The sequence below is a fragment of the Lacerta agilis genome, chromosome 8 (genome assembly GCF_009819535.1).
Source record: "Lacerta agilis isolate rLacAgi1 chromosome 8, rLacAgi1.pri, whole genome shotgun sequence".
Taxonomy (NCBI): Eukaryota; Metazoa; Chordata; class Lepidosauria; order Squamata; family Lacertidae; genus Lacerta; species Lacerta agilis.
In genome coordinates, this window is record NC_046319.1 from 68,291,963 (window position 1) to 68,303,693 (window position 11,731).

The 11,731-nt window shown below is 46.2% G+C and overlaps 1 protein-coding gene across 1 annotated transcript; it reads left to right on the top strand.

Annotated features, from left to right (window-relative positions):
- Positions 1–620: 620 nt before the first annotated feature.
- On the top strand, positions 621–10,731 carry LOC117051982 (IgGFc-binding protein-like). Its single transcript, XM_033158709.1, has 10 exons — positions 621–851; positions 1,380–1,953; positions 2,181–2,785; positions 3,208–3,775; positions 4,667–5,253; positions 5,900–6,473; positions 6,877–7,076; positions 7,537–7,678; positions 8,268–8,506; positions 10,381–10,731. The coding sequence occupies exons 1-10, from the start codon at positions 621–623 to the stop codon at positions 10,666–10,668; spliced, it is 4,008 nt and encodes a 1,335-aa protein (XP_033014600.1). The 3' UTR covers positions 10,669–10,731.
- The last annotated feature ends 1,000 nt before the right edge of the window (positions 10,732–11,731 follow it).

Consider the following 11,731-nt stretch of genomic DNA (forward strand, 5'->3'; position numbering starts at 1 on the left):
TTTGTTGAGACTGTAGCAGCACATAGAGACAGAATTAAACTTCCCCTCCCCACGGTTCCAAAACTGTGTTGGCCTCCTCAATGCTGCTATGCAGGGAACAGTGATTCATTGTCTCCTATAGCAAGTTGAGAGAGATTTGACCCCCTCATCTGTTTGCTTGCAGAATTTTTAAATTATTATTCTCTTCTTTCATTTTCAAAGTAGGGTTTCCAATTCTGAATCCCTGGATTTAGGGATATTAGATGCAGTAGTGTATCAGAAGTTAGAAACCTGATATTCGTTCAATAATATTAATAATGAAGATGTAGGAAGCCTTCCCCCAACTCCAATATGATTACGGACAACTAACTTTCTCTCTGAAGAAGTGTACATGTACACGAAAGCTCATACCAAGAACAAACTTAGTTGGTCTCTAAGGTGCTACTGGAAGGATTTTTTTTTAAATTTTGTTTTGACTATGGCAGACCAACATGGCTACCTTACCAGTAACTTTCTCTCTACTGTCCTTAGTTGTACCACCACCCAGCTGTGACACTGTAAAGTGCCGAAGAGGCATGGTGTGCAACATGATAAATGGTCAACCACACTGTGTGCCATCCTCTAATGCTACTTGCTGGGCAATGGGTGACCCACACTACAGCACTTTTGATGGACACAAGTATGACTTCCAAGGAACCTGCACCTACACTTTTGTCAAGACACGTGCTGAAAGCTTCGGACTTCCATCTTTCCATATCTTTGCCAAGAATGAAAACCGGGGGAACAAAGCAGTGTCCTATGTGACAGTGGTGACGACTGAGGTTTATGGATACACCATCACCATGACCAGATCAGAAATTGGTTTTGTACAGGTGAGTGGTGATCGATTCAGAGTTGATTCAGAAGGCAAGTTCAATGCCACTTTTGAGTCCATGACGGCCATGTCAGCAGATGGTAACTGCACATGTTCAAGTTGTAAAACAAAAGATTGGTGACATTTTTGGGACCCACCATCTTGACTTATGAGACATCTTTACATATAAGCCACCAGCAGATTTGTACCTGACATTGCTAGGGAACTAGAAGAAACCAAATAATCAGTGCAGCTTCTAAAATTTCATTGCATCATCTTGATTCAAAATGTCACCCACTCATATCCAAACGAAGAGGAAAACCTGCTCATGGATCTCAGGAACAAACTTGTCCAATTTGGTTCAAATCCATGCAATTTTTTAAGGTTCATGGCATCCAGATGGTGTCCAATCGTATCCAAAAATAGCCAAAACCTGTAGCCCAATAGATGGAGAAGGAGGCTTAGCTTAGCTTAGCTTAGCTTCTGCTGTTACACATGAGCAAAAGGTGATTTTACCCTCTTGTGTCTTTCTTCCTCTGTGATACAGGTCAATGGTATCCGGGCACACTTGCCCATTTATCTGAAGGATGGGAACTTGCAAATTTTGCAGGTTGGCACATCTGTCCTACTTTCCACTGACTTCCAGCTGAAGGTATCTTATGACTGGAATCACCACCTCCGCGTCACCATCAGCAGTGCTTATCAGGAGGCTGTCGGTGGCCTATGTGGGAATTATAATGAGAATCCCAGTGATGACTTCGAAACCCCTGCAGGCACCACAGCTCCTAACATTCCAGCCTTCGGTGAAAGCTGGGTGGTGACGACTGATGGCAGCCTTTGCTGGCATGATTGCAATGGGCCTTGTAAGCCTTGTGAATCCGATCAGGCCGAGAAGTACGAGTCAGAGGCCTACTGTGGTCTGCTAACCAAGGTTTCCAATGGCCCCTTTGCTTCTTGCCATGCCAAGGTGCCCCCCACAATCTACTTTACGAACTGTGTGTTTGACGTCTGCTCCACCAAAGGGAACAAACAGTCCTTGTGTGATATCCTGGCAGCCTATGCCGATGCCTGCCAGAGCGAGGGAGCCCAAATTGGTGACTGGAGAAGGGACTCTGGATGCTGTGAGTATGCAAAGCAAGACAAGGAAGGGATGAACTGACTGAAGGGGGCCTTGTTCCAGATTGGGGGGGGGGTCCTAAAGGTGAGTTGTCTCCTAAATAACAAGCCACAGTTGCCAGGATTCTCTGGGGGAAAACCATAATTCTTAAAGTGGTCTAAAAGTGCTATGAATGCAAAGTGGGGATGTGATCCAATATGAATGCCACCCAACCCCTACTCTTCCCCACAGATCTGGAGTGTCCTCCGAACAGCCAGTACCAAATCTGTGGAACAGCCTGCCCTGCCACCTGCATGGATGACCAAACTCAAGGGCCAAAGCTCTGCCCAGCTGTGTGCGTCGAAGGCTGCCAGTGCCTTGCGGGTTTTGTGCTGAGCCAAGGATCATGCATCCCCGAAAGCAGCTGCGGTTGTGTGTACGAAGGGCGACCCTATGCCCCCAATGAGGCTTTCTGGGCGGATGACCTGTGCCAGAAGCGTTGTGTGTGCAATCCGTCCAGTAGAGTGGTGGAGTGTTCAGCTAGTGCTTGCAAACCAACAGAACGGTGCCAAGTGGTCAAAGGCGTGCGGGGATGCTATCCGACTGGAAACAGCACATGCTCTGCATCCGGGGATCCCCACTACTGGACCTTTGACAAAAAGAGATTTGATTTCCAAGGGCCCTGTGCCTACGTGCTTGCTGAGGTTTTCAACAGTCCCCAGGACCTGGAAGGGTTCAGCGTCTATGTTCAAAATGAACACCGGGGAAATGCTGCTGTGACCTGGACCCGGAGTGTTCAAGTCAACGTCTATGATGTTGAGATTATAGTCAGCAGGCAACATTCCGGCAAAGTCTTGGTAAGTCTGGCTAACATTGGGATATCATTATTACGATGATTAGTCCCCTCTGGTGCCATTTGCAGGGAACTGTTGCGTTGTGGCCACTGTCTGCTGGCTGAGAGCCAACAAAAACTAATTTTGACCACATCCTCCGCCCTATTAAGTTGTGGAAGGACTACACTGGGGTATATACCAGTGGGAGTTTGGCTTTCCAACCAGGCAAGAGCACACAAGGGGGGTTCACATCGGGGGCTGGGGCTAGGGCTGGATGTGTGAACGCAGAAAGGTCAACGGTGTCAGATAGAGAGACTTGCGCAGCCACACTAGACCCCTGGACATGAGTTTGCCATACCTCTTGTGGAGTTTATGCGGGTGGGAAACAAGAGCCCCAAATATCCTTTTCATTTTTTCAACAGCAGCATCTTCTCCTGTCTTCATAGGTCGAAGGCTTGCTCACCTTCCTTCCCTTTAGTGCAGCTGGAGGAAAAATCAAGTTATATAGGAGCGGCCTGGATGCTGTGATTGAGACTGACTTTGGCCTCGTGGTGACCTTTAACTGGGATAGCAAGGTATCAGTCACGGTGCCCAACACCTATGCCAACATCCTGCGTGGCCTGTGTGGAAACTTCAACGGGAACCCTGAAGATGATGCCCTTGTGCCTGGCAGCATCCTCACTCCCGACAGGCCAGTATTTGGTGGCAGTGGAATTGAGAGCATTGACCCAAAATGCAAGGAGATAGTGGACCCCAAATGCCCAGGGATGGAAGAATTAGCAGCCCAGCAGCGTGCAGCAGGCCAGGAATGTGGGCTTATTCTGGCCAAGGATGGGCCCTTCCGGGAGTGCCACGGCCAGGTTGACGAAGAAGGCGCCTTCCAAGATTGCATTTACGACTTTTGTTTCTACAAGGGACGCTATGCCTTCATGTGTGCAGCCATCGCCAGTTATGCCAAAGACTGCCAAGCTGTTGGGGTCACCATATACCCCTGGAGGTCTGCAACCTTCTGCCGTGAGTGCTCCATTGTTTGAAGCAGTTCCTCCTGGGAAGGGCAAGTTCATTTCCAGCAGGGTCTAGGGGCAGAAAATGAGAGGAGGGAACAGTGCAGATAAAAGAACATTTAAGAAAAAGAGGAGAAGGAAGGAGAGATAAAAAATGAGGTAACTCTCCAAGCCCACCAGACACACTTTAATCATCTCCCTTCTATGTTTCCCTTTAAACAAAGAAATCACTCTCAAATTGTTTATATAAATGCGCGCGCGCGCACACACACACACACACACACACAAACAAACAAACAAAAACACGTTTAGTCATATATATGTCTTGCCCAGTCTATAGGACTTTAGACAGATACAGGTAACAATCCTTTATAGATGCAAAATGCCATAGTCCAATTAAAAATACAGTGTGCTCTCTGCTGGAAAAGTGTAACAGGAAGAAGAAGATTCCGCTTTCTATTGTTCCCCCTCCTGCCAGAAAGGTTGAGAGAATATGATATCACATCGTCCCCTGTTTGTGACTCTAGCAACCATGCACCTGTGATGTGGCTGTGCATCGATCCTCTCTCAACAGTGCTGGCAGGACTGGTAGGGAGCCCAACAGTAGGTGGAGCCAGAAACAATGAGAAACTGAGACATCAAATTCTAGTTTTCTCCCTATCTTCCTCCTTGTGGGATTTTACAGGACAACACAAAGACTTAGGGGAAGGAAGCTGGCAGCTATTGCCACCCATGGGAAGTAAGAAGGCACTCAGGTGGGGCTGGGTAAAGCCAGGCTGAGTTTGGTGACGCAGGTCCACATTGTCCCGAATGGACCAGCCTCTACTGCTTTGTAGATGCAAGATTTGCACCAGGCCACTAAAGCATAACATTGGCTAACCTCTCTGTTTTGCACTTGCAGCCCCACCCTGTCCGCTCAACAGTCACTATGAACATTGCGCCACGGCCTGTGACCAGACCTGCAGCAGCCTGTATGTCCCGCCTCGATGCCCGGAGAAGTGCGAGGAGGGCTGTGTCTGCAATGAGGGCTTTGTCAGGAGCACTGACACTTGCGTCCCTATGTCTGAGTGTGGGTGCTTCTACAAGGGACGCTACTATCCAGCCTTGGAATATTTCTATCCAACTTGTGAGGAACGTTGCAGGTGCCAGGCTGGTGGAAACGTGGTGTGTCATACCGCTCCCTGCACCCCCAATGAAGAGTGCAAAACGGTGGAAGGGTACCGCAAGTGCTTCGCAGTTGGAAACGCCACCTGCTCAGTTGTTGGTGACCTCTATCTGTCCTTTGATGGCCAAATCATTAACTTCCAGGGCACCTGCACTTACTTCTTAACCAAGCTACACAAGCCAACCCAGAGCTTGAAACCCCTAGCTGTTATTGTCAAGAATGAGCCTTGGGGCAATGGGAAGATCACACATGCCACGATGGTCTATGTGGAGGTCCTTGACTTTCAGGTTGTTATGCTGCTGAACAAATGGGGAGTAGTGCTGGTGAGTCTCTTAATGCTGCTAAGTGGACAAGCTTGGTGGGGTGGGCGTTCATCTCCTCCTCACTCTGTATCCAGGATCAGGCTACCCGCTAATCATCCTGAGATATTTGCCTACGGCTTATAAGATTATTTTGGAGACAACTTGCTCCTCACTCATCTTTTAGGGCCAAAGTAGAAGCAGTAGTTTTCACACACATAACTACTGTGTGAATGGTTCTAAGAAGTCAAATGCTGGCTTGGTATGCTGATCCAAATTTCTACCCTGCTGGGTGAGTGTGCGCAGTAGGGAGGCCTTAAACATCATCATCATCATCACCCCCGCCCACTGCTAACCTTCCAAATCTGAATCATCCCCTCCCTGTGTTTGCTCCTTGCATTGGAAAAGAGATCCCATTTGAGTGAATGGAAGCCTTCCTTCCCCAGCCCAATAGAAATAGCAGCTGAAGATGACCCATCGTGTTTTGGGACTATGACAAGCGCAAAAAGGTTAAAGACCCTACCCCTCTCGCCAGGGTCTGTTGCATATGATCTTGCAATTTATTTCTACGTAGCCAGCTGCTGATTGTGTGATTGGCATCTTTGCTTGATTGGCCCTTATTCTGCATAGCACACCCTACTCAGCTGGCCAATCCCCTTTATTTCTCCAGGTGGATGGAGTATTGCAACGCCTCCCTGTGAATCTTTTGTCTGGGCACCTCAGAATCTTTCAGCACGGGATCGGTATCACAATAGACTCCACCTTTGGCTTTGCACTGACCTACGACCTGTATTCCCATGTGAGGGTCACTATTCCCAGCATCTACCAGGACTACGTAGGTGGCTTGTGTGGGAACTACAATGGAGACAAGAGTGACGATCTCCAGCTCCCTGATGGCACTGTGGTCACTGATGTGAATAAATTTGCTGTTGCCTGGAAACTTCCAATTGTTGATGAATCCTGCACAGATGGGTGTGTTGCAGAGGGCTGCTTAGTTTGTGAGGAGGAGAAGAAAGAACCTTTCAAACAGCTCAGCTCCTGTGGGCTCCTCACTGCATCCAATGGTCCATTCAGTGCATGCCATGCCATAGTGAACCCCGAGCCATATCTGGACAACTGCATCAATGACCTGTGTGTAGGAGGTGGTGACCAACAGATCCTGTGCCAGAGCCTCCAGAGCTACATGAAAGCCTGCCAGGAGGCCAGGGTCCCTATTGAGCCTTGGAGAAGTGCAACCTTCTGCCGTGAGTACCAAGAGAACCCTTTCCATTTCTTCCAGTGGTGGTTTCTACCCATTGAGACAGGCAGTGAGGAAGGCAGGGAGACTAGCAGAAAGTTGTGCCAGAGGCAATGACGGGTAGAGCCACTGCTGACTTGTAAGCAAGAAGGTGATCAGGCCAGGACCGCTTGGGGGCCGACTGAGATTGTTGGAGCAGCGTCCCATCATCTCCAATGGATCAACCTCCATTGCTTCCTTCCAGACCTTCAAGATGGAAATCTCATTGGTCCTGTAACCTGTTCTTTTTGTTGACTAGCATTGCTCTGGCCCACATCACATATGCCCATTCATAGCTGGTAGGTTTAATTCTGCTGCTTCTGTTATATGAGGGACCCCCCAATTAACCCTCTGTGTCTCTTTTCTTGCAGCCGTGACTTGCCCTGCCAACAGTTATTATACCACTTGTTCCAACATTTGTGAAACCAACTGTGCTGGACTGACTGACCACATTCGATGCCCGGAATACTGTGTCGAGGGCTGCCAGTGTGATGTTGGCTTCTTCTTTGATGGCCTCAAATGCATCTCCTTGGATGAGTGTGGCTGCTTTGAGCGTGGCAGATATTTCCCAGTATGTGGAGAGGGAGGCAGTGGTGGTGATGGGGACAGTATTGAATTGCCTATACACAACCCTTGGTGCCAGGCATCTGTGGTTAAACTATGGAATTTACTCCCACAAGAGGCAGTGATGACCGCTAACTTGAAGGGTTGTGAAAGAGGATTAGACACATTTCCGGAACAGAAAGCTATCCATGGTTATTAGTCACGGTGGCTATCTTCTATCTCTGCTGCTGGAGAGAGAATGTTGTTGTACTCAGATCTGGCTTGCAGACTTCCTATAGGGCTTCTTGTTGGCCACTGTGAAAACGGAATTCTGGTCTCGATGCCCAGTGGCCAGATCAAGCCCAGCTCATCTTATGTTTTTAATGGTCGTTTCCTTTACTATGGAAATCTTTCTTTTTCTAAGTGATCCTTGGCTGTGCTCTCTGACCGCTTCACCCTCTATGCCATTTTTATCTCTTGATGCCTAGCCTGATGAACCTGTGGTGCTCAATGACTGTAAGGAGAAATGCATCTGCACTGCAGCTGGAGGGTTCAGGTGTGAGGCCATCACTTGCCAAGGAGAAGAAACTTGTGAGGTGATTGATGGCATCATGCGATGCTACGGGAAAGGTAACTTTTGATGATTACTTGTTTTTGTGAACAGAGGGGTAAACACTGTTGGATTCTGCATATTTTCTTGGGTTCCTAATTGATAGGGCAGTATAGATTCAGCCCTCCATTGGTGCCAATGTGAACTTCCTTTGAAATTAAAAAAGCGCTTTTCAAGGTCATTCAATCCCCAGCAACTCCAGGTCGACCTCGAAATGCTCCTGCCTGAAATCTTGGAACGCCACTGCCAGTGAGCACAGGCAACATAAAGCTAGGTGGACCAATGCTCTGACTATTGCCATTTCCAATTTTTCTAAGTAGGGAGTCACAGTTCACAGTGCCACAATAAATATTATTGACAAAATAGAAAAAGGCTTCAAGGTGAGCAACAAAGATTATAAAGTGTCTTATGAAGAAAGTCTTAAAGAACTGGTTATGTTGAGCCTAGTAAAGAGAAGACTGAGTAGGAAGCAGAACTCTTAAACTGCTAGTTCCAAATCTTCCACATAGAAGAGGGCAATGTCTTGGTTTCATCTTGCCCCAGAAAGCTTAGGCTTTTGAAATTTCATACACTTCAGGTCGTATATTTTCAAACTTATCTTCCCAACAGAGTACCACTGCTCCCTGATACCCGGAGCTCAACTATCTACCTTTGATGGCCTTTCTGGGAATGTCCCTGCTCCTGGCTCCTTTCAACTGACTTCCCTTTGTGACATCAACTCAGATTATTGGTTCCGTGTGATTGTGGAAGTTTCGTCATGTCCGCCCAATGGAGCAGTCACTGCCAACTTGCTCTATTTCTTCTACAAGGGTCTATTTATTACTGTGAATAGACAGAAGGAGGCCTGGGTAAGTAGAAAGCAGAACAAGAAAGGGAGAAGTTTTACTTATGTATTAAAATGTTTATTTATACAATATTTATTTTTTATAAATGGTGGTGGTGCATGGGTTAAAAGTGTGCAAGTAGGACTTGGGAGACTAAAGTTCAAATCCCCCATTTTGCCATGACTTTAGGTCAGTCACTGTATTATAATCATCATAACCACAACCACTTTAGTTGCATGCTGCTTTTCCTCCCCACCCTGTCTCTCTCACACACAAAAAATTATGCTCAAACTGGCTTATGAGAACACAACATCACAAAATCAACAATTGCTAGAATAATTTCATATTAACAGCCATAATAAAGAAGCAACATAAAGTAAATGTAATGGCAAAAAAACCCCTCACCAACGTTTTTGTAGTATCAACGTTGCAACATTACTCCTCCTAGCAGCAGCAAAAATGACAAGGATGTTTGAACAGTTTCACCTTGGTGCTGGATGTTTTAGCCTAGGCTTGCCATACGTCTGGAAAATTCCAGTCATGCCAGCAAATTGGACACCTAAAATGGTGTCCAGGGTGAATTTTTTTGAATTTTAAGAGATGTCAGGAATTTCCTGGACGTATGGCAACCCGGGTTTTGCTCCCCCCCCCCCCGCGATTTCTTGATTTCTGTCAGGAAAGGAATTTTGAGCAGGGAGGTATTTTTTTTGTGTGTGTGTGCATTAAGCTCTCTCTCTCTCTCTCTCTCTCTCTCTCTCTCCCTCGCTCAGCATGAGACTCTTAATCTCAGGGTTGTGGGTTTAAGTCCCATGTGTTGTACGAAAGATTCCTGCATTGCAAGGGGTTGGACGAGATGATGCTAAGGGTCCCTTCCAACTCTGCAAATCTAAATCTAAAACCTCTCCCTTTGTGAAGGAGCCCATAACAGCCCAGCTTTGCAGAACTGAAATATGCCACCCAGGGCCTAGCCAGAAAGAGGAAGCTTCCTTAAAATAAAAATTAAAATAAAAAAATTCAACAACTACGGTAGTTTTCTAAAAAAATAAATTTTACTTTTTGAAATATGGCAAGCCTATTTTAGCCACTACTACTATGTCGGCTACAATTATCCAAGGATAAAATTAGTCTGACCAAATGCCTAGGCCTCAGCTTCCCTAAAGAATCACTGCCCCTTTGGCATCACCATTCAGGCACCAGTTCATCTCATGATGTTAGTCACATTCACTCTTCTGCAGCAGCTTCTTACAAGGCTCCCAAAAATAAGGGGTGGGGTAGCTAACCTACCGCACAGGGTTTATGAGGATAAAATGAGGGGGTGAGGTGGAGAATCATGTACAACACCATACGGTTCTTGGAGAAAAGGCAGGATATAAATGTAATCAAACATGGGGCCCTTAACAGAGCTGTTCTAGGTGCCCTTGGAAAATGAAAGATGCTGTCCCAGGGCCCTCCTTGTCTGGGTTTCCAGCTGGAATTTCCATCACAATGTGGGTAAGAAACAAAAACAAAACATGGCTGCCCCCACAAAAATAATGGCATTCATGGGGACCAGCGGCATTCGCCTAACCACTCCATGTGATAGCACAGGGTCTAGCCCCCAAGGCTGCTCTCAGTCATCAACAAATCAGTATACACTGCAGGAATGAGGAACCTATGACCCTTCAGAAGTTTATGGACTCCAGGTCCCATCATCCCAAAACCATGGCCATTCATCAAAGATGCTGGGAGCTGTAGTCCCACAACTTCTGGATGGCCATATATACCCCATCCCCAATCTTCTAGATTAAACCAGTTAAACCTTATAGCTCTAGTTTGATGTGAAGCACTTGGAAGAGAACATTGTTTCACTGTATGCTTTTCTTTTCTCTGTCCCTGTTTAACTGCTTTGTGTCTTTCAGGTGAATGGGCTGCCAGTTCAGATCCCATCCAAAATCACAGAGTCAATAATATTTAATCTGTCTGGTGAAGTCATAACCCTGAGTTCACCTCAAGTTCAAGTAAAACTGAACCTAGCTGGAGGAGTGCAGGTGACTGCTAGTCCAGATTTGAAAGGACAAGTATGTGGGGCATGTGGAAACTTCAACAATGATCAGACGGATGACCTAATTGGTCCAAATGAAGTGAAAGTAACTGATGTTCCTGCATTGTTGACGTCTTGGACAGCCAGAGATTTCACCCCCTGGTAAGTTAGCTTATGAATGCTCCTCCTTGTGGATGACTGAATGGAGGCCATCAAAAAGAACTACACTGACAATTGCAAAAGCACGTTGGTGATTTGGTGTCCCATAAGAGGTTCCAAATCTCTCCCTCTCTCCCCCCTCTCTCTCCCTCCCCCCTTTCTCTCACACACACTTCACCACCACCACCACCAAGATGATCCAATTCAAAAGCTTGGCTGTAACACAGCAATCCAGATTTTTTGCTTCCATCACCAAGGCTCGGCAGCTTTCTACTCAGCTCCGCTGGTGGGGAAGGCAGTAGCAGGCCCTCCAGTGGATTAAGGAATGTGTTGGATTGCTATCTAAACCACAAAACCACAAATCTAACAAAATTAGAGTGATGAAAAATTGGAATCTGGTCTGACAGACTATTTTATTAAAACTGGATGAGATCCAGCCAATTGGATCTTCAGAAATGCCCTGGAATTCTACAGTCCCTTGCAAGTGATGGGGTTCAAATATATATGTGGAGTTCCCAACTGGAATGGTTTACCCATTCATTTCAGTGGAAGCAACTCTTCTCTGTTCTCATGGGTAGGTAGTATTGCCCCTTCTATTGACATGAATGGGAAAACCTGTATGAAATGAAGAGCGCACCAGGTGAGGCAAGCCATATGGGCTTCTTTCATAAATGTTCCGTGCTTTTCTGTCAGTACACACACACACACACACACACATCCAACATTCATCCCTAACAAGCCCCCACAAGGCAGTTAACAAGAAGAAACAGATATACAATAACAAAGTTAAAATACAACATTCATTACCAAGAACAGCAGAAAAAATTAAATTGGATGATTTTGAAGGGTGTCCAAAAATTCTCCTTAAATAACCATAAAATGACTTAGAAAAGGGAAAATAAACCACTGTGAAGAACCACTGTGATATGACTTCTTAATTAGTATCTTATCAAATTGTGCCATGGTTGGATTTCTCGAGCACTTGAATCAACTTCTTTTGTGTGTGTCGCCCAATATATACCTTGCAAATTATTTACTGTGCAACATGTTCCAATTATTCATCAATGTGC

What these genes read in the sequence shown, in the direction of transcription:
- LOC117051982 (XM_033158709.1), top strand. Translation starts at nt 621, where the DNA reads ATGGGTGACCCACACTACAGCACTTTTGATGGACACAAGTATGACTTC. An exon ending in GAGAAGGGACTCTGGATGCT is followed by an intron (nt 1,954 to 2,180) that starts GTGAGTATGCAA and finishes TCTTCCCCACAG; the next exon opens with ATCTGGAGTGTCCTCCGAAC. An exon ending in AGCGTGGCAGATATTTCCCA is followed by an intron (nt 7,077 to 7,536) that starts GTATGTGGAGAG and finishes CTTGATGCCTAG; the next exon opens with CCTGATGAACCTGTGGTGCT.